Here is a 22,084-nt window from a genome sequence, read left to right on the forward strand (position 1 = left end):
TGGCGTTCGTGATATCGGTGATATTCAGGAGTGAATAAAAATTCTTTTCAAATTAATAATGAGTTTAAAATCCAAAGAATTTCAGTCGTGATTGATTTGAAGGTTTTGTACATGCATGAAATTATTTATTTAGTCGCTTCCTGTGTTACAAAGAAAATGTAAACATGTACAAAATGTACACATTCATTTAATTAGAACTGAAAAATAATTTTGCCGTTGATCACATTGAAACCACTTAGTTGAAGTTGGTTATTTGTGTTTAATTTGTATGTACTTAGAAGTAACTATACTTTTGTACGCATTTCAAACAAAACATTTCTAAAATTTGAGATTTTACCTAAACCATAAAAAAAAAACTGGAACAATTTTTTAAATTTCAAAACGTTTGTGAAAAATGTGTTACTATTGAAAATATGTATGCTATAAATTAAAGTGTTGAATGTAGAAATAATTAAAAAATTACTCTTACAATTGATTTTATGTAACTTTTTTATTTTAAATTTTGTCCTGTTTTTTACTTTATACAACCACCAAATTTATAGATTTCTTTTTCTTCCTCTCACATTCTAGCCACTAGGTGGCGCCACGATATTTCATTCATGTTTGCTTGTTTTTTGGCAAGTAGATGACAAGTTCATTCATGTTTAGTTCAAAACACAAGACTACGTTCAAAATAATGTTGTATAACACTTAATTAGCGATAATAGTGGCAAAAACACCTCAAAATCCCAATAATGGCGTATGTCAATGTGCGAGATTGGTCAGTGGATCAAGTAGTCGACTGGCTCAAAGGTAAATTGATTTTGATTTTTCAAGGATACCTAACCTCATTTTTGTATTTTTAGGCCTAGATAGTATTATTTTGCATTATACGACCTCATTTTTGAATAATGGGGTAACAGGACATCATTTACTTAATCTAAGAGCTGATGATTTGGATAATTTGGGAGTTAAAAGTTTGGGTCATCAGGAGTTGATATTGGAGTCAGTGGAGCACCTGAGGCACTTTGTATGTTTTTATTGTTGTTACACTTAACTTGTTTAACAGTTATAATTTACAGCACTTTGAGTTGGATAAAGAAAACTTGCAGATGTTATCGCTAAAAGTTTCTTGTGCCTCCAATTCTCTGTATAAAGAGTTATTGTTAGTTGATGAGGACTGTCCACTTGTCTCACCCCAAATGATGTCAGACGTCCACAATATTATTATGACGGTTAAGCCTTTGGTTTGTTGGCTAGATCGCGCCCCTTTTCTCGGTGATAAAGATTACAATGACTGTAAAACTCAACTATTAGACTTAAGTTTTGAAATGGCCACAAGAGCACACAGAGGAAAATTCTCCGAAAAACCCGCCAGCAGTATCAGAAAAATCTGCGAGAAGATCACCAAACTGGCAGATCACATAATACAGGAGATTTCCGATCCTATGATTCTTCAACCAGCTTTTTTAGATCTTGCCACTTTAAAGAAGAAAGAACAGGAGTTGGGGTTTTTTATCTCTCCAAACAACCACCATATTCATCAAATCGCGGAAATTAAATATGGGTCCCCAGCGCACGGAAGCACGAAAATTGAAGAAGGGGATGAAATTGTTCAAGTAATCATTGAGGTTTTGTTTTTACGAAGTTTACAATTTTCTTGAATTCCAGGTGAATTACCAAACTGTGGTTGGATGGCAACGCAAAAACGTCATGCTTCTGCTACAAGACTCACCTCCTGAAATTGTATTAACGTTGAAAAAGCGACCCCGTCACACTAAAGTTTATGGACAGATTTACATGAAGCCGTATCGTTTGCCGAGTAAAAAACTTGAGGGTCAGACGTATTTTCGTTGGAGCGACAATATGCCTGCCCCAAGATTGCTTCCTATTCATAATTTATCGCCGATTACTATTCCAAAGTAATTTTTAGTGTAAAGTTACGTATAATATTTTATCTTGGTGTTTTTGTAGATTGCCAGCAGTCATTGAGCCTCCAGATGTTGAGACTGAATTAAGTAGTAGTGACGACAGTGAGCCTCCTGATAGCCCATTAGATGGCAGTGGGAGGATGTACCCTTTGAAGCCAAGGCCCATCTTGCAGCGGCGCAACACTATCACTGGCGCTACTCCCACGAGTAAGAGGCCTTACCCATCAGTAGAACAGGTAGGTCGTTATTTTGATTGAACTCAATTTTTGAAATTGTCGGAATTTTTCAATGTGATTCTTGCATCAAGGTCAGACTCCTTATTAGCAGAAAAAATCTGTACAGCAATTGACAAAACACTTAAAACCGCTTAAATTTGCATTGTCGTTCCATTCAACAAAAAATATGCTTATGCCTAAAGATGTGGAGATTAAAACAACGTAAAATGTACTTGAAATTGTCGACGGCATTTCAAAATTACCTCCATTAATTACATGGAAAATTAGTTTCTTTAGCATTTGCAATAACACGCTAATTTTTTGTGACATAATTTTATTACAATTACGTATATGACGAGTTGCAGGTGTTTCTATTTTTTTGATCGATTTGAATAAAGAAAATATATTGAGCCTAAAGATATAAAGGAAAAAAATATGGTGAAACGAGGTGTTTTGAGATTTATTATTACAAAAAAAATACGCGTTTTTTGGAATGTAAGAAGTTCTATTTAGACCCGCGTCGAAATGACATGTAACAAACATTTTTACTTTCATGACTTCATTAAATTCGACCATGAGACGTTAAAAAATACTGACGATAAACACAAAAATGTCGCAACTACCAAATTACTAGTCATACGTTTATGGATAAACAGATAAACACCAGTTTTTTCAATATTTGTCTGTGAAGCCTAATTTCTTTGTCTTATTATTATAAATTTAAATTTATTCTGGTTGCTCGTAGCAGATATGTGATTCATCATCATCACAAACACGTGTCTAAATACTCGTAACTGTGTAAAAAGAAATCCTTCGATCCTTTCCAGTGAAGCAACTAAGCAAACTAGGGGACACTGTCCATTAATGCTAATATGAAGGTCGCCTTATTCTTCGCCTTGATTGCCGATCTTTTTCTTAACGTATGTCCTAAAGCGACCGAAATTCACAGAACGCTGACGCATCGTTTTTTTATCACAATTTCACACAACCGTATCAGTGTTCTAAAACTCCCAGACTTCTTTACATCCTCCCGCGATAACTGATTAATTCTGCCATGTTAACAACGATCGCATCAAGACCACATCGTTACAGTTTATTTTCTTGCAGTACTGGCAAATATGGAAAGATCGCGCCGTTTCTACCCACTCAAGTTCCTACAACATTGACAATTTTGATTCTGACGCGAATTTTCTTCGTGACAAGAGTGCTTCATGTAATTTGGGACTTGATTTGAGTCCAAGACCCACCACTGTGATTGGTCTTAGCTCGAGTCGTCGCAAGAATTCGTTAAAAGAAAAGAGCGCGAAGAAGAAGGTGAATTTCCAGGAGAAGAAACTTGAAGATTGTGAGAAGAAGGAGAGTTTGACGAGCAATTTGAACGATGAGAAGAGTGTCAGTGTTAACAGTTTGGCTAGTTTGACTAATGAGAATATTGCGTTTATAGACGAGGGTCGCGAGTTGACTGATAGAACGAGTATGGTGACGGAAAATGATGATATTAAGAAAGATTGTGAACATTTTCACAATACTCAAGAAAGAGTGAAAGATGCAGTGCTTGCCGAAGTTAAAATACACGATATTATTAGGAAGTTTGATGAAAAGGAAAAGGAGGTTATTAATAAACCGAAGATTTTTCCCAGGTCACAGATTAAAAAACCACCTGATGTACCACAGAAACGTGACGCGAGTAAAAAACCGCTGGTGCCACCTAGAAGCGCCACAACCAAGTTGAGGGGGCGACTAGACAAAAGTCATAGCACCCCTGCCTATGATTTGACAGGGGATGAAAACTCACCTGTTGAGAAATTTGTGATAGACAAGACGCCCACGGAAGTGACAGGTAAGATCATAACATTTCTGCGTTTTCAGAAATGATCATATTTTTTTCAGACGATGCTAATCCTTTTACGTCTGAAAACAAACCCGAGATTGAACCCTTTAGTGAAACCAAATATGAGCTAGGGATTCCGATAGTCGAAGCCATAAACTTGCCACTAACTCCAAACGTGCCAGTTATCGAGGAAATCAAATGTACACTTACTTCACAAACTATCGAAAAACCTCCAGAAATCAAAGAAAAATTTGACGCCGATCTTCCACCGAAGCCTCCACCAAGAACCTTTGGAGTTGTAGATGTAAACAAACCGGCTTATCCGATAGATTCACCCAAACCGAATTTACCGAACTTGAAAGCAGACTCATCGTTACCACCGAAATCTACAGTTTTTGAATTCCCAGAAACCAAACAATCGACGATTCATACTGTAGAATTGACCGCGACGGCTGTGACAGTAAAACCACCAGAATCTCCGGCTATGCTGAAAGCGAATGAAAAAACACAAAAACATTTTGAACCGAAAGTTATGTCGACACCAAAAGGTAAAGATCATTCGGGAGAAAACGATGGACTGGGGTATAGAAGTTCGCCAAATTTTGATGTGCAGAAGAGTATGAGTGACAGCAAGATTTCCCCGACGAATTCAATAGTCCGTGCCATGATTTACTCGAATAAGAACAAAGCTGGAAAGAAGAAGAATACCATCGCAGCCAGTAAGTTTCACCGAACGATTATTGCCTGTTTAATTCTTTGATTTATTGCAGAACGACGAAAGGTAACCGTCAACGACCTAAATCCGCCTGATAATCAAGGCTTCCTGTACCAACGTCTGCGAAGCAAACAAAACCAAAATATCCATTGGGAAAAACGGTGGTTTGTTCTCCTAGGAAGCTGCCTTTACGGCTTTAAAACGAAAGAAGATCCCAGAGCCGCATGTCTTATTTTCTTGTCAGGTTTCACAGTGGCGGTAGCTAGTGAAGTAAGTTGAATAAATATCGCTAAGATCAAACTTCAACCGTAATTTTAGGTAAAATCGCGCTCAAACGCCTTCAAAGTGTACCACACTGGAACCGTTTTTTACTTCTCCGCCGAAGATCCCGAATTTCTCCAATCTTGGATCGAGTTAATCACCGCGGCGACTCTCAACAACGACTTGAAGGTCAATGATGGCTCCCTCTACTCAGAAACTGACGAATCTGACACGGAGAAACCAAAGAAACCGGAAACTGAAAAAAATCCTGAAACTATCAAAAAATTCGGATCTCTGAAAAAACTGACTTCAAAGAAACACGACGCTGCTGGAGGTAGTACCAGTCTTGATCGGAAACGCTTTTTTAATAAATCCAGTAGTCATTCAAAGAACTCACTTCCGGTACCAACCGCCCAGTTCAGATCTTACAGGAAAATAAAAACTACTGAAAGCCAACCAGGCAGTGTCACTACGGGTAATTTTACCTCACATGTGGCATTTTTTGCTCCTAGATCTGAAATTCCCAAGTTGCAACAGTCAGTTCAGAATGTAAGCGTTCCTAATTTAACTGAACACATGGGAAAGAGTCAAGAAAACGATAAAGTGTCTTCCACGAAATTGTCAAAAGTGAAACCGTTGAATTATGTGCATGCTAGTAATCCGAGTTTGTGCAATATTAATGATTTTAATGTACCGAATTTTCCGAAGAAAGGTTTTAAACGAGAATGTAATGATAATTTAGCGGGATTTGTCACTTTGGAAGAATTGATGAATAAACAGAGCGAAGAGCGAAAATCGAATCCTTATAACATGGGCGAAGATGTTTTGTTGAACTTCAATCTGATTAAACCGGATGTGGTTTATGGTGAGTAATAAAGAGAAAAAATTCGCGGACATCTCTTATCTTTTTTTTAGGCGAGGTTCCTATCAGGCCCAAAGAAAAAATTGAGGTTGAAGAAAAACCAGAACCCATCAGCAAAAAAGGGCACTCCCGCAATGCTTCCGATTCTCAAAAATCGTCCGAGAAAGAGTTCACGAGTTCTTGTTTTGGTAAACGTCTCGGCTCATTGAAAAAAATGCACAAAGAGGATGACGATTACGAAAACCGTACATCCACATATCCAAAAGCCAAAGGTTTCGACCAAAAGCTCAACCGATCGCTCCCAAGAACTCACAAATTACCTGAGAAACCTGACACTTGTAGTCGCTATGCTTCTGATCGAAACTTGACTGGAATAGATCGCGGCTATGAGATGATTTACTGCCCAGAAATGGTCACCGATATCCAGTTTGCTCAAAACCGAAACTTGGATGATCGAATGTATAAAGACACCCCGAAGAAAAGTCACAAAATTAAGAAGCAACACAGTTTTACGTCTTCGGATAAGAAGGGGAAAATGAATGTTGATGGGAAATACACGAATAAGGTGTCGGACTCATCGAAAATTAAACTAAAGTCAGCTTTACAGTACACTCCAATGTGTTTGCCGTTATCACAAGACCAGAAAACACGCCCAAAGTTGGCATTTGAATTGAATCTAGACGATAAGGCCTCAAAAGGGGGGAAGTTCAAACAGATTTTTAGTAAACAAAGTGAGGGGAAGAAGGAGAAGACTTTTTTAGGCTCACCGAAGTTACATCGTACGATTTTTAGAAAGAATAACTCGGGATCGGAGATAAATTGGGCTTCCACATCGTCTCAGGTAATTTATACAACATTTTTTATCGGATAAAAAACTACGTTTGTTTTTCAGCCTATTTCAATGTCGCAGAGCTCCTATTCACTCGAAAGTTCTCCGCCGTCCTCTTCAGAACCGCTATCTATAAGTATTAGTCCACACGCAGACTATCCAGGTCTAGAATATCCTCCTGTTTTTGAACCGGAAACGTATTCTCTTGCCGATCCCCAAAGTAGTCTAACTTTGTTACGTAAACAAGGTAAGAGTAATAATTGATGTACCTACAGAAATGTGCAATCTAATAAGATAGAATAATTGTTAAATATGTTCTTTTAAAATTCAATAATTGTGATTAATTGGCGCAGAGATTTGTACTTATGTGGATAATTTCGCGACAATATCAGTACATGTCTTGGCCATGATATTACCTAAACCATTCTCGCCATTTTTTGCCTATATTGTTTAAAGAAGAGTTTATTTTTAGATTGTCTGACAATAAACTGTTGGAGTATATTTAGGTATATGCATAAAATTAAGATATGAGAGTAAAATTGACTGTTTAACATTTATTGTCAGCCGCAAGTAAAATGTAACACCATTTGTTGTGATACATTGAACATGTCAATTATATAAAAATTATTTTAGTAGAAGTTAAAATTATACACCTTGTAGACTATTGATATTGTTATTTGCCAAAAACAATAATTTAAAATCTTAAAAGATATAATTGTGTTGATTATTTTATCTACGACCGACTCGATAATCACCATTAGTATTGACGACAACCAAATGTGTACGGCAAAATTGTCTAGCGTGATTTCCATTATAGGCGTACTTCGTTATTTATGACACTTATTGACAGTGGTTAATTAAAGATGCATAGACATTTAGCTGTTGTCGAAAAAGCAAGAGTCATTGCAAAATTAGGAGAAAACCGTTCGCTAAGAGCAGTTGCTGCTAAATAGCAAATGTTGTATAGCTAAGATTAAATGTTTATGAAAAATCAAAGAGAACGCCACTGCTCAAAGCCTGATTTACATTATGGATAATAAGGGAAAAATCCGTGCCAACGAAAACATCGTTCACATTTCGGTGTCGCTAATAGTATGTCATTCATTGTTGTTATGTAACAAGTTCTATTACATCGTTACGTAACTCATTTCAATCACTTAAGTAATTAATAAGTAATATAATAAGGCAGTAAGCGGTCTTGGATAAAAAACTGTACATCACACTTGGGTTAGAGCATACTACAATATTACAGGTTACTACCTGCCAACTGTAAATTCGTAATTGTAAAGATGCTTTTAAGCCACTTGTAATGTAAATAACTGTTACAATTATTCACAATAAACAATTAATTGTTTTGTTGTCGGATTGTGCCAAATTTATTTGTTCAGTGTTCCCTTCTAATTAGAGTACATCTTGAAAAAAACGAATCTTTTTAGAAGCCTTGAGCTATTGAGTTATATCACCTCTTTTTTGCTTGCGTTTTTGGCACGATCCAACAACTTCACTTTGTATTGACAAATCAGTTTGTCTCAAAAATTCTCCAATAAATTCCAGGCTTGATATTTACAATAAATTCTGCACTGTTAGTCACATTTCGGTTTGTTCGAAACCCATCGTGCGAGGAGCCATAGCGATAAACTTATGATATTGAAACTTCAAGATGTAATGAGATTTTCGTGTTGGAAGTTTCATTGCAATGTTTTTATTCAATAATTATACGAGTTTTTATTAGATATTTTTACTATTATAGGCTTGTTATTACTTTTGAAATATTGCAGTATTATTTGATATACATATTTTATTGTTGTAACTTTGGATGCTGTTTTTTCTCCATATTCCAGAGGTATCGGTAAAAGTTGTTACAACTCAGCTGTATATAGTACATATTAATTTATCCATTTTAATATTTATATTTTGCTTTTTACTTTAGGAAGTGCCAAACAAGTGACCCTGAAAATGTTACGTTTCCAGAAAATAAATTTTATTATTTACTTGATTTGCATTTTTAACGATTTTTCCCTATAATTAAACGCGCTATAAATAATCCTCTCTCTGATGACCTATAAAGCTTCCCTGTATAAGAAAATACATAAAAGATGTGGGCCGATGTCAATTTCTTGTTCATATACGTCCTTATGGCCTTGTTTGCGCTACGTCAGAGCAATTTAGTTTGCTAAAATTGGAAGCAATATCCAAAATCTCGTCGCTAGCAACAATGAAGAACCAAAGAATTTGCCTCCAGCGCTCAACTCCTTCCGACACGTTTTTTATCACTGATTTTTTCGTATTCTCACTTTTGTAATTAACTTAAAAGGTGTAAAGTTTTTACTGATCGATTCTGGTACTGGAAGAAGCCGCGACGCCGTCGTTATGACAACGCAACGAGATAAAGGGCGAGTTTCCAGCTGGTTTTCAACATTTCCAGCAGAGTCTGGACCGTGGAAAGATCTGTGATCATACGTGAGTACAAACGTGATTTCTTCATTAAATGTAATAGATGGTAATAGAACAATTTGTGTCACCGTTCCTAATCGAAATTAATGACGTATGCACCAGATAAAAATTATCACGCGTTTTATTGCGATGTTCTTATTGACTTCTTGACTTTGTTTTCTATTTATAACTGTGAAAAAAAGAATGAGATTAGTTTGGGTGGAAAAGTTCAAGAGCGGTTTTTTAGGAGCACAGAATAATGAAGGAAGAATGTAAAGAAGACTACAACGAGGGAACGAAAGAGGAAGAAAAAGGAATAACATATCGGAACTTTAAAGAGTTTTCTTTTGAAAAGTTTGTCACGTACATGTATCGGCCGACGGACCCATCTAGCTTGGGGATTGTTAGGTTTTTATTTGGTAAGTATTCGATTCAGTGCACACAAAAATACACTTTTTCTTAGATGAAGCCACAATTCTGAGAATAATTTTCTCGCTTTTCTCCGAAAAAATTATTTATTGTTGCGGATGATAAATCCTCATTACAGCTAATGAAAGCATACCTACACTATAATTTTGTTTGACAGATTTATAAGTAGATAATATTAAAGAACACGTTTTATTATTCGTGGCGTTTTTTAATACCATCAATACATTTCCAATTAGACTACTAATGACTTTGATTTATTTATTCAGACGTTTTTATCTAATTGAAAATAATTACGTAATGTTTATGGTTTTTCAAATAAAAACAAAGTTCACGCTATTAACAAAAATGGTAAAAACATTTGCTCTCACTTCTAGGACTCCTCATGCTCATAGACCTTCCCGAAGAACGCGGAGGTTCCGACATAGATTTGCGTTGGGGCGAACCCCGAGACTGTCATTTCCCTTTATTTTCATTCATGAGACCCCCACCGTTCCCACACACAGCACTAATGTATGGAATGATGTGGTTAGGTACCAGAACCATGTTTTAGATTTTTTAATACTATTTCCAATTTTACAGGAGCCTGTGGGATTATGTTGGGATACAAATTCCGGACGAGTGTGTTGTTGTTTGGGGTACCATATTGGTTCCTTCTTTTCCTGGATAAATCGTTCTGGAACAATCACAGTTATCTTTTCGGACTTGTAACCATGTTACTGTTGGGCTCATCGGCTAATCATTATTTGTACTAACGACGCGAAGGTGTCGCACGTTTTCTAATAATAGCAATTGTAGTTCGGTTGATGGGATTTTTGACAATAATAAGAGAAACCGGCATGTGCCCTATTGGAACTACTTTATACTGAAATTCCAATTTTTTCTGCTCTATTTTTTGGCTGGATTGAAAAAGACTGACATGGAGTGGTTGGAAGGGTACTCCATGGTTCACTTAGGGGCCCATTGGGTGTTCTCACCTTTCAAGTAAACAATTTAATTTTATGAATATCCGACTATCTTTTTATCGTAGGATATTATTGACCACAGACCAAATCGATTATTTAGTGGTTCATTGGTTCGGATTTCTCCTGGATTTAACAGTGGGATTCTGGATGTTGCTGGAGGTGACCAGACCTTTCGCTATGATCTTCTGTGCGTGTTTCCATCTCATGAACTCCCGACTTTTTAGCATAGGTACTTTAATAATCTCGACGAGAACTTTCTTACTTTTTCTTGTAGGTATGTTCCCATATGTGTGCCTCGCAACGATGCCTCTCTTCTGTTCCGAAGACTGGCCTCGAAGAGCACTCAGAACCTTCACTAAAAGTCTTAACGTCAGTGTAAACCCTAGTCCCGCCTGTGTTTACAACAAAGGACAAATCAAAGAATACAAAGATTTACAGCTTCCGGAGAACATTACGTGGAAACATAAATTAGTGGTGTCACTGCTATTGACCCACTGCGGGCTTCAAGTTTTTCTCCCGTACTCTCATTTCATTACAAAAGTGAGTTACGACTTGACCGATCCACGAACTTTATTTTGCTGTTCAGGGATACAATAACTGGACAAACGGCCTTTACGGTTACTCTTGGGACATGATGGTGCACTCGTGGGACACCGCGCTCGTTCTTGTTAAAGTTGTAGATAATAACTCCGGAGCGGAATTTTTTCTAGATCCAGAAGCGTGGACTCAGAATGATAGATGGAGCAAACATGCTGACATGTGTGTGCAATATGCTGAATGCTTGAAAAGCAATCTACTGCTGGATTTAGAACGTAAAACCGAAACTGTTTTTCTACAGGTTTTATGGTTGTTTGTTTCCAGATGAAAAGTCTGCAGAATTAAAAGGATCCTCAAACGAAGTGGGGCTTAAACACATAACTTCAGACAACATATCGATTTATGTAGATGTCTGGTGTTCGCTTAATGGGCGATTTCAGCAAAGAATGTACGATCCAAATTATGATCTTCTTAAGGCCAACTGGTCGCCGTTCAAACCAGTGGAGTGGTTGCTCCCAGTTTTGAATGAGTATAATGATCTAAGAAATCAAATGAGTGCTATAACTAATGAGGTGTATTCGTGGTCGAATTTTAGTGATGTGTTGTTTATTGCGGATTTTCCTGGTAAGTTTAAAGTTTGTAACTTCAAGATGAATAATTATGCCTTTGTAGGTTTATATCTCGAAAATTTCATCAGTGACGATTTGGGAAACGTCACACTAACTGTTTTAGAAGGAGAAGTTTTTTATGAGATTGAAGACGAAAATTCGGAACAATCCTTCGGGATTAAATTGAGTCAGAACGAAAGTATTCCCGTGGAAGTAGGAATATTCCATAAAATCCATACTATCAGTGCAACACCGTCGTGTTACATGTATGTTTATGTAAACAAAACCATAGAATACTTAGGGGATGTTCCTAAGAATGTCGGTGGGGACAGAGATGTGATGTATTCTCCGTTTCCGCTGATTGAGGACGTGCAATTTCGAATTGATTCGTTCCTGAGAATGATTGGACATATTTCGAATTCTTTTTTGCATATTTTGTATGATCAGCCTTTGGTAAGGAGGATGAGACTGGAATTTACTGAATAAAAGTGTTGCATTTGATAGATTAATTTATTTGACGCCGTCGTACACACATTTGCAGAAGTCGTCGCTTTAAGAATGTTCTGAAAGATCAAACCTAAAGATAAGTTGTAATGACTGATTTATTAATTGAATTAGCACTAACTCATTCTTTAAATAGTGTCTAGTTTATTTAAAGCCATGATATATGCAGGTGCAGAAATCGTCTTCATAAATCACATTGTAGTAAATATAATTGCGTACTTTATAGCCGCAAAATAGAAGAATTTCTGCTGCTGTAATCAAACTGACACCCAGAAAAACACCGCTGATTCCTCCAAAGTTGCCTGAAAATAATGTTTTATGGTCGTTTTTTTTATACATAATATCTTACTTAATATTTCAAACCAGTAATATCGCAGATCTTGCTTGAAGATTGTTGCGAAGCGACTATTATAATAAACATGCACAATACTACGGTTGGTATAGTCTCTAAATGAAAAAATCTAGCATTATAAAATTCTGACTTACGGGTGTTTAATGGATCCTGTATTTCGAGTGACTCTATAAAAATAACTGTCACAAACAGGGAAGCATCTCTCTTTGCATGATAGAGCAAAATGAGCCTCTCTTTGAAGTTCTGCACCAAATGAGATATCCGAGGGTTGTAGTCTTTCCCATTTTGCTAAAATTGAAAAGTGTGTCGACTGTTACTATTTGGGAATAAAGTACCTTTATATTTGGCTAAACACTCGGAATCGGAAAGACCACAAATATGAGTCTGATTTTGGGGAAACATAAAAGGGACGCAACCACAAAGCGCTGCCATACTATCCATTCTACAGTTTATAAGACAGTTACTTTCCGAGTAGAAATCCGAGAAAGTTGCTCCTTCATACGAAAAAATGCACTGTCTCTGAAAATAAAAAATATTAAGAGATTCTTTATTATACAATGTTACTTTATCTGGAGGATATTGCACTGCATCTTCTACTGTGTGAAGTCCAACTGGCTTCACTTGTATAAAAACCTCACTGGCTAGTCACTACAAACAAGGCCCCTTCAGAACACAACACATTTTTAACACGGTCCCTTCAGAACACAACACATTTTTAATAATTTCAACCTGGTTTTTCAAGATAACTTTTGAAAAGTTAAAATTTTTAAAGAATTTGCCCGGTTTTTCCAAACGTACCCTTTTCAAAAAAGTCACCATTTCAAGGAAAATACACCGTTTTTTCAAACAAGAATACGGTTTGGACCAAACAAATTTCCCTTTTAAAAACATTTAAAATTAGGAATTTTACCTTGATTTCAAAGATTTTACACTGTTTAGAATTTCGTACTAATATGGCCCCTTGAGAACACAGCTACTTTTTAAGGAAAACACTCCGATTTTCAAGGATTAACAGAAAAGCAGAAAAATCGTGAAGACTCCCGTTTTTTAAGGTATTTTTTAAAATTAACATTTTTTTAAATGGCCCCCTCAGAACACAATACATTTTTAATGCTTTTAGCCTGGATTTCAAAGAAACTATTGAAAAGTTAAAATTTTTAAAGAATTTACCAGAGTTTTCGAACTCGCCCTTTTTCAAAAAAGTCACCATTTCAAGGAGAATACACCGTTTTTTCAAACAAGAATACAGTTTGGCCCAAACAAATTCCCCTTGTAAAAACACTAAAAATTCGACTTTTAACCCTGTTATTCTGTTGGGGGCACTTCAGCACAAAAATGAATACGGTTTCTTTCAAACAAATTTCGAACAAAATCCCCATGAGCGAAGCGAATTTCCCTTTCAAAAACACGCAAAATTAGAGATTTTACCTTTTCATGTATATTTTAAAATTAATATTTTTCAGACTTTCCCTTGTTTTTAAAAAAGTTAAAAGTTGAAGGTACTTATTTTTTTATTCAAACATACATTTTTTTTAAGTTAATACACTATGTTGAAACTAATTGAAAAATTCATTTATTATGATGAAGTTGAGGATAAAGTTGATCTTCCACTATATGTTGAAACTAATTGAAAAATTCATTATGATGAAGCTGAGGATAAAGTTGATCTTCCCGACTCGGGGCTTGGGCGATTACTATTAATGAATGAACAAAACATAAGATTATAGCTATGTATATGTACTTTCTCACCTGAAGGCTAATACTCTCTTGAGGGCTTCAATAAATGCATCTACTTGGACTTGCTCTACAAATAATAATCGTATGTTTGGTTGCCCATGAAGAAGTAGGGTGGCTTCCCCAGGCACTGTATCATCAAAACTTTGTATCTCAATATCTTCCAAAAACGACAATTTTACACCGTTAGAATAATAGAACAGCACAGTATCGTTTTTTAGGGTAACCTTAACATCTTCTATCTGAGGGGACTCTACCTGTTTATATGTTACCACGTAGGAGGACATTTTCGCTTTTATCAACTTTGTTTTTCGACGTTCACGGGCAAACTGGCGAAAATTGCTTATCCTGTTTTTCATATCCATTTTATCTAAAATAAAAACTACCTATTCTCTCAAACTGTAAACATCAGGTAAACATCAAATGTGTCCATGGGACAAGACTACACGCGCGCGCAGTTGTATGTATAAATGGTTGCATATGTTGCATACCGTAAAATTAAATCGAGCGGCTTTTATGTGATTAATAACTCACATTCCCAATAAATCGCTTTGTTTTTAAAAAAGTACAACAATATCCCATTTCTTTATCTAAGAGAACAAAAACAACAATTTTAAACAGATTTTAAAAATTTATGCACACGTTCTTTCACTTCTTCTGGAGATAACTTTGTGATTAAAATAACAGCAACTCGTAATTTTTCGCAATAATTCAACTTCTTCATCTATATACCATATAACCGAAGTATTTTTAATAATGTTTTTTAAGGAGAGAAATATTAAGTTGCATCACTCTGCATTCTACATACTTTAATTTTTTTTTGTCTAATTAATATCCAAAGGGTATTGTATCAAAGTTTTTTAGAATAACTCTCTTGTCATAAACAAAACCAAATTCCTTTGTTTCTACTTTATTTAAAAGTTCTTTAGTTTTAGTATCTCTGGTAATTCGATTATATTGTGTACTGATTTTACTGTTTTTGTGTCCTAAACTATTATTCATGCTATCGGAATTAATCTTTTCGGACGTTTCATAGTTTAATGTAAATCCTTTAATTTTGCAAACAACTTTACCTGTATTAGTTTTATAACAATAACTTTTTGGACCTGTTGATACCCAATCAGCAACCCATACGTCCTTACCTAATTCATCGGTCCAATCTCCCAATAGACAACCTGTTTTAACAGTGTTTTTACCATTATTTATATATACAATGCTATCTGTATCATAATATATTACACTTTCTCCTAATATGTCTAACATTTCGTACAATCTTAGTCTAGCATTTGCAGTTGTAAAAGCAGCTATAAATATATTAGTATTGAAATCATTTTCTACATAGCAACCTTTATACTTGTAATCAATTTGTAACATATTTTCGTTTAATTCATTGATATGTATATTATCAAGTCTGTCGTCTAATAAGATCTCATAAAATCTCTTAATATCTGTAACATACTCTGTTGCCCCCATATTTTGTCTTTGACCAAATTTACCCCATAAGGAATTTAAACAGATTTTTGCAACAGCTCTCTTTCCAGGATTATTTTCTATTTTACCCAATTCAATACCTAGATTTTCTTTTACGGCTTTTCTATATTCTTCTTCTGATTCAAAATCATTTCTCCATTCACTTGTCTCTAACTTTATTTTCATAAATGCTTTTACATATCCTTTAAACAAATAACTCAATTTTTGTTCAAAATGCCAAACTTCATCAATAGTTATTATTTTGTATCCTTTTTCAATTGCTTTTTTTACTTCGTTTGTACACCAGGTTCCTCTGACAATTCTTTGAGATTCCGTATGAGTACACTTATCTTTTTGATTATTTAATTTTGCACACAATTGACATAATGGAAATGTTAGTTTTTCAAAACCTTACGATGAATCAAAGATTCAAAGTTATTTAGAACAATTTGGGTATTCAGATAGTAATGAATCATCATTAACAGAAACGTTCTTGACTAGTGCTTCGCATATCAATGAAGCATTAATAAGGTTTCAAGAATATTACAGTTTATCTGTTGATGGAACATTAAATCAACAAACATTTGATTTGATTAAACTACCGAGATGTGGAAATAAAGATAATCCAACAGCATATAGAGTTTATTATCAAAAATGGAATAAAACAAGTCTTAAATGGTATTTTCCTTTAGCAACAGTTGATATGAAAGAATTGACACAAAAAGCATTTAATCAATGGCAGTCTGTTTCTAATTTAAAATTTTCCTATAATAGCAATAAACCAGATATAGTCATTTCTTTTGCTAAAACACCATTTCAACACTATAATAATGCTCGCTGTCAAAAAGGAATATGTAACAATAAATTTGATGGAAAAGGAAATATATTAGCACACGGTTTCTTTCCAAATAATGATGAATGTCGAGGAATTCATTTTGATAAATCAGAAAACTGGTATTTTGGTGAACCAAGTGATACACCAGATGGACAATCAAATTTTTTTACTGTATTATTACATGAGATTGGACATACATTAGGTATTGAACATTCTGCCAATAATAAATCAATTATGTATGCCTATTATACTGGAGATATTTTTGAATTATCACAAGATGATGTGTGGGCAATTCAATATTTGTATGGAAGACCTGAACGATTAAAATATGAATTAATACCAACAACAACAACAGTTAAACCTACTGTAGGGCAAAGCGTCCCTGAAGATCAGCCTAGAGGTATATTCAGTAATTTATGTGATTTTAATAAAGAAATTGATACATTCTTAATTGCAAATCATCATATGTATATTTTTTATAAGAAATATGTTTGGTTAGTCAATTTAAAAGACATGACTTATGATAAAGAACCAAAATTAATTAAAGATTATTTATATTTTTTAACAAATGATTTTCAAGAAATTTCACATATTTATCAAAGACCTTCAGGCGATGTTTTAATGGTTGTTAAAAATTTATATTATTTAATTGATTTTCCAAGTTTTAATGTTAAAAGTGGATATAACGGTCAATCTATTGAAAATTTAGGAATACCAAAAGGAAAAAGAATTGATGCAATATTTAGAACTTATTCTGGAAAAACATATATATTTTATGATAAAGTCTTGTACATTGAGTTTGATGAGTGTTTGTTTAGATCAAAGAAAAATGGCCTTATTTCAGAATTATTTGCTGGAATACCTCCAAATATAAGCAGAGCATTCAGATATAGAAATTTATATTTTTTTAAAGATAAAATTTATTATGAATTTGATGATATTTCGAATACATTAGTTAAATCTGATAAATTTGACTTGACAGTTTTTGGATTTAAATGTGGTCTTATCGATCAAATAATAAAACTAATTAATCGTTTGTGATCATTTTCATATAATTTTTTTAAAAATAAATGACTGACTCTGACTTAAGTTATTCAAGTGACTCAACTGACTCAGATGATAATTCCTCTTATATTAGGGTTAAAGAAAAAGAATGGAGAAAACTTGACTTAATGACGGAAGATGATATGAGAAACAACAGTTATGAAATTGATGATTGGTTTTACGTTTCTGCTAATAAAGAATTATCTGAAGATTTGATTAGAGAATTTAGATCAAAAGTTGATTGGGAATGTGTATCATTCCGTCAAAAATTATCTGAAGAATTTATTAGAGAGTTTCACAATGTACTCGATTGGAGTGCAATATCACAATATCAAAAATTATCTGAAGATTTTATAAAAGATTTTGCCAATAAAGTTGATTGGAGTGCAATATCACAATATCAAAAATTATCTGAAGATTTTATCAGAGAAAACAAACACAAACTAAATTTATTCATTATATTATGCTATCAAAAATTATCACAACATTTTATACAAGAATTACAAAAAGATCTAGACCAACTTATTTCGAGCGAAGGCAAACAACAAATATTTTCAGGTTTTATTACTTTAGGTACACTTTATAATTTAAAGAGATATGAAAAAATATTTAATCAAAAAGTTAGTCACAATGATGAAATAGAAATTAAATTTAATTATCCAATGAAAGAAGGAGTTATTTTTAAATTTAAAAATTGTTTCAAAGATCCTATTAGATATCTCGATCTATTTTACTTTATCCGTAAAGGATATATGAGAATATATAAGGAAGAAGAGGAAAAAGCTACAGAAGTAAAACCTTTTCCTAGTCCTTATCTCAGACCTGAAACAAATGGTCCATATGGTATTTATGCACATGATTGGAAAACTTTATCAATTGAAGGAATTTATAAACATGGAGATGTTTTTACTCTTCTAATGGGATCTTAAATAATTACATCTTAATGTATCATTATTATCTTATTTTATTTATTTTTACATGCTGTAATAACATTCTGACGATTGGACGAAACAGTATTCATATGTGCGCTGAAATAGCCCCCAATAGAAAAACCGAGCAAATTCTTTAAAAAATGTTAATTTTAAAAAATACCTTAAAAAACGGGAGTCTTCACGATTTTTCTGCTTTTCTGTTAATCCTTGAAAATCGGAGTGTTTTCCTTAAAAAGTAGCTGTGTTCTCAAGGGGCCATATTAGTACGAAATTCTAAACAGTGTAAAATCTTTGAAATCAAGGTAAAATTCCTAATTTTAAATGTTTTTAAAAGGGAAATTTGTTTGGTCCAAACCGTATTCTTGTTTGAAAAAACGGTGTATTTTCCTTGAAATGGTGACTTTTTTGAAAAGGGTACGTTTGGAAAAACCGGGCAAATTCTTTAAAAATTTTAACTTTTCAAAAGTTATCTTGAAAAACCAGGTTGAAATTATTAAAAATGTGTTGTGTTCTGAAGGGACCGTGTTAAAAATGTGTTGTGTTCTGAAGGGGCCTTGTTTGTAGTCTAGTCCCACTAAAAAATCTGTCAAACCGCCACTATTTTTGTCAGGATAGTCTTCTGGGTTGAAAAGGTGAATCTGAAAAGGGAAATGGTAATTTATGCATTATGGGATTAGTAAAGACTTGCATAACATAAAATTAAAATTACTTTACGTACATTTGCTCCAACTGTATCCATTTTGCTAAAAAAATAATCATCTACATTGTGGTTTAGCACAAATGTAAGGCCTTGCATGCACATTTGCTTCTGCATAGCGAATTTCTGCATTGTTGAAAGATTCATGTATCCTGAAACGCGTTTTATAGAATATCATCTTAACTTATTACAAGAACCTACTCTTCATGCGACGTTTTTACGTAGTTAAAAGTGCAGCAATAACCTTCAAACGTTAATCTCGTTTGAAAAATGTCACTACAGTTTACGACGTGGCGCATCCACGAACAAGAAATTAAAAGATTTTCGCATGAAGGTGCCAACTGCAATTTTTTTTATCAAAAATACGATGGTAAGAAGTAATTGGTTATACGAGTTTCATCACATCTCGTAGTCCGTATTCAGAAGCGTTGGGTAGTTTTTCTAAAAGTCTTTGGAAACGCATTTGTTTTTGAATGTACGAGTCATCAAGATCATAGATGGTTCCAAGAGTTTGTACAAAGTCTCTGATTGTGTTAATTTCCATGCCGCTACTTTTGGATCTAAAATTAGCTTTATTATTACTACGGTTTTTTTGAGTGCTAACTCACATAAAAATAGTCAACTCTTCGGCTTTCTTCCGACTTATTTTATTTATGTTACAAATAGAAACAGCCGGGAACGGTACCTCATTGACGGGAAAATTGCTATCTTCAAGAGACGTTACAGTTGGAGTTTCCATAAAATCAATCCATAATGTTGTAATTATTGAAATTGTTACACCCACCAACAGTATATTGACGCATATCCATATAATTTTGACGGTTAAATCTAAAAATTTCGTTTCTATTTTTTCTTACTTTAAATGTAAGTAAGCACCTTTATTTTGCACATATTGTAAACTGTTGAGAGTGGAAGTCTGCGATTTTTTTTGTATTTTACATTACTCGGCAACATTTCGCGTGCACACTCGAATTTCGGTTGTTTTTTACTTAAGGATTTGTATTGAATAGTCAAAAGAGGAGATAGAAATGCACCAAGTATCGTGGTGGTGGCTTATTAATACCGAAAAATATTGAAGAAAAAACGTACTTTGTTTACTAGCGGTAGGATAAAAAACCTCAAATGTCCAAGCTGGTTAAATACATACAATATTTTTTATGTATGTCCTAAATTAGAAAGTGAGCAGTTTCTGAAATATATAGCTAATTTGTTCGTATTTGATTCTGATTTATTGACGAGATTTATATTGATATTTAATAAATTAATTACAAACGACCTTTATCAACATTATCTAGTGGTAAAAATACTCTAAATATGTAGTTAAAACATGTAAATTAAATTTTGTGTTCTATAAATAGCTATTTTTAACAAGCGCTACATGTTAACATTTTGATTGGTATTTTCATTTCGGAATGACGCACGTCCAGGCACAAGTGCATAAAGGTGACGTACGAGTGCGTAAAAGTGACATGAGAGTGTGTAAAAGTAGTTGTCACTTTGACAAGCTTTGAAATGCAAATAAACAATGGAATTTGCACCCGCATTTAGAGATGATTTATCGATTTTTGTGAGATTTCACAGATATTCGTTTCGACTATTCTAATTTCAATCATTGAATTTGCGTAAAAGAACATGTGGACATTCTTTCAAATGATGTAAATTCTAAAATAAATTGTCAGTAGTTACCTTTAAAGTCGATTTCGCTGCGATTGTGGAAAAAATCTTGTATGCTAGTGTTGCGAAATGTATTAAAGAATTAAAATTTAAAATTTGCAAATTTTATGTTAATAAAGTGACAGACTTATGGCAATAAATCAACGAATCTAAAAAACAATAAACGTGGTCTTATTTAATACAGAATTGCACAAGAAACTTAGTGACGTGTTCAAAGTTCTACGAAACTTCTAAAAACTTACACAATCTAATTAAACAATCTGTAATTGTGTTAGTTTTGGAAATACAATTTTAAGACTTTCGGATGTTTCCTTTCTTAGTGTCTTTATAAAGTACACCAATTTACAAAAATTTAGATCATCGAGGACCGTTTTTAGAAATTTTAAACTTGATGATGAACTAAAAATTTGTTAAACACTGAAATTCTGTTGCTTTTGAAAATACAATGACAAAGTACTATTTTTTTTACGAATTCTAGTGAAATCCATGCAAGTATAGGATTTATTGAGGCTCGTTTTGCATAATCAAACTTTATAAAAGAAATTAAACTAAAAATGCTAAATAAAATTGTAACGATTGATTTATTAACTAAATTTGCACACCAAATGTTTTTAACAAGGTACCTAATTTATTTAAAGCCGTGATAAATGCATGTGCATAAATCGTCTTCATAAATCACATTATAATAAATGTAATTGCGTACTTTACGCGTGCAAAATAGGAGAATTTCTGCTACTGTAATCAAACTGACACCCAGAAAGACACCGCTGATTCCTCCAAAGTTGCCTAAAATCAAGTAATGCTTTATGCTCGTTTTTTCTAACATAACATTTTACTCAATATTTCAAACCAGTAATATCGCACATCTTGCTTAAAAATTCTTGCATGGCGACTGTTGTAATAAACGTGAACAACACTGCGGTTGGTGTAATCTCTAACGAAAAATTTTAGTAGTACCGCTCCTTCTTTCCGAAGTACTTACGGTTCCTTAATAGAGCCCGTATTTCTGGTGATTTGATACAAATAACTGTTGCAAACTGGGAAGCATCTATGTTCGCACACTAAAGCAAAATGGGCCTCTCTTTGCAGAGCACTATGAAACAAAATATCTGGGGGTTGTAGTCTCTGCCATTTGGCTAAAATTTGAGAATTTGTTAATTGTAATTCGTTCAGAATAAGTACCTTTATATTTAGTTAAACAGTCAAGGTCTGCAAGAGTACAAATATCACTCAAATTTTGAGGAAACATA

General features: G+C 33.9%; 3 protein-coding genes and 1 long non-coding RNA gene across 6 annotated transcripts; 3 read left to right on the forward strand and 1 right to left on the reverse strand.

Moving 5' to 3' along the window:
- Positions 1-600: 600 nt before the first annotated feature.
- cnk (connector enhancer of ksr) lies at positions 601-8,619 on the forward strand. The gene is made up of 11 exons (XM_088036039.1): positions 601-792; positions 846-1,009; positions 1,062-1,598; positions 1,651-1,901; positions 1,954-2,146; positions 3,233-3,965; positions 4,016-4,675; positions 4,727-4,941; positions 4,990-5,797; positions 5,848-6,635; positions 6,687-8,619. Exons 1-11 carry the CDS (start codon positions 735-737, stop codon positions 6,885-6,887), a joined length of 4,608 nt encoding a protein of 1,535 aa, XP_087892165.1. The 5' UTR covers positions 601-734; the 3' UTR covers positions 6,888-8,619.
- Positions 8,620-8,966: 347 nt separating this feature from the next.
- GC (gamma-glutamyl carboxylase) lies at positions 8,967-12,093 on the forward strand. Of its 3 annotated transcripts, none has more exons than XM_088035833.1 (10): positions 8,967-9,123; positions 9,304-9,475; positions 9,860-10,015; positions 10,065-10,230; positions 10,281-10,466; positions 10,513-10,676; positions 10,722-10,987; positions 11,034-11,259; positions 11,309-11,608; positions 11,657-12,093. In XM_088035833.1, exons 1-10 carry the CDS (start codon positions 9,121-9,123, stop codon positions 12,076-12,078), a joined length of 2,061 nt encoding a protein of 686 aa, XP_087891959.1. In that variant the 5' UTR covers positions 8,967-9,120; the 3' UTR covers positions 12,079-12,093. The 3 variants fall into 3 exon arrangements, with proteins under 3 accessions (XP_087891959.1, XP_087891960.1, XP_087891961.1); XM_088035834.1 differs by having other exon boundaries at positions 8,967-9,083; XM_088035835.1 differs by lacking the exons at positions 8,967-9,123; positions 9,304-9,475 and having other exon boundaries at positions 9,922-10,010.
- Positions 12,094-13,941: 1,848 nt separating this feature from the next.
- On the reverse strand, positions 13,942-14,642 carry LOC148174816 (uncharacterized). The gene is made up of 2 exons (XR_015770122.1): positions 14,198-14,642; positions 13,942-14,142 (listed from the first exon to the last, which is right to left on the reverse strand). It is a non-coding gene; the product is annotated as an uncharacterized LOC148174816 (long non-coding RNA).
- A 1,396-nt stretch (positions 14,643-16,038) lies between these two features.
- LOC148174817 (macrophage metalloelastase-like) lies at positions 16,039-17,660 on the forward strand. Its single transcript, XM_088036920.1, has 5 exons — positions 16,039-16,046; positions 16,088-16,887; positions 17,090-17,102; positions 17,150-17,520; positions 17,587-17,660. Exons 1-5 carry the CDS (start codon positions 16,039-16,041, stop codon positions 17,658-17,660), a joined length of 1,266 nt encoding a protein of 421 aa, XP_087893046.1.
- Positions 17,661-22,084: the final 4,424 nt, after the last annotated feature.

This window comes from Gnatocerus cornutus, chromosome 5 (assembly GCF_029298725.1).
Source record: "Gnatocerus cornutus isolate USDA-ARS CGAHR chromosome 5, icGnaCorn1.1, whole genome shotgun sequence".
Taxonomy (NCBI): domain Eukaryota; kingdom Metazoa; phylum Arthropoda; class Insecta; order Coleoptera; family Tenebrionidae; genus Gnatocerus; species Gnatocerus cornutus.

What these genes read in the sequence shown, in the direction of transcription:
- cnk (XM_088036039.1), top strand. Translation starts at nt 735, where the DNA reads ATGGCGTATGTCAATGTGCGAGATTGGTCAGTGGATCAAGTAGTCGAC. An exon ending in TGGAGCACCTGAGGCACTTT is followed by an intron (nt 1,010 to 1,061) that starts GTATGTTTTTAT and finishes TATAATTTACAG; the next exon opens with CACTTTGAGTTGGATAAAGA. An exon ending in AAGGGGATGAAATTGTTCAA is followed by an intron (nt 1,599 to 1,650) that starts GTAATCATTGAG and finishes CTTGAATTCCAG; the next exon opens with GTGAATTACCAAACTGTGGT.
- GC (XM_088035833.1), top strand. An exon ending in GATTGTTAGGTTTTTATTTG is followed by an intron (nt 9,476 to 9,859) that starts GTAAGTATTCGA and finishes TCTCACTTCTAG; the next exon opens with GACTCCTCATGCTCATAGAC. An exon ending in TGGGTGTTCTCACCTTTCAA is followed by an intron (nt 10,467 to 10,512) that starts GTAAACAATTTA and finishes TTTTTATCGTAG; the next exon opens with GATATTATTGACCACAGACC.
- LOC148174817 (XM_088036920.1), top strand. An exon ending in AATAATAAAACTAATTAATC is followed by an intron (nt 17,521 to 17,586) that starts GTTTGTGATCAT and finishes AAGTTATTCAAG; the next exon opens with TGACTCAACTGACTCAGATG.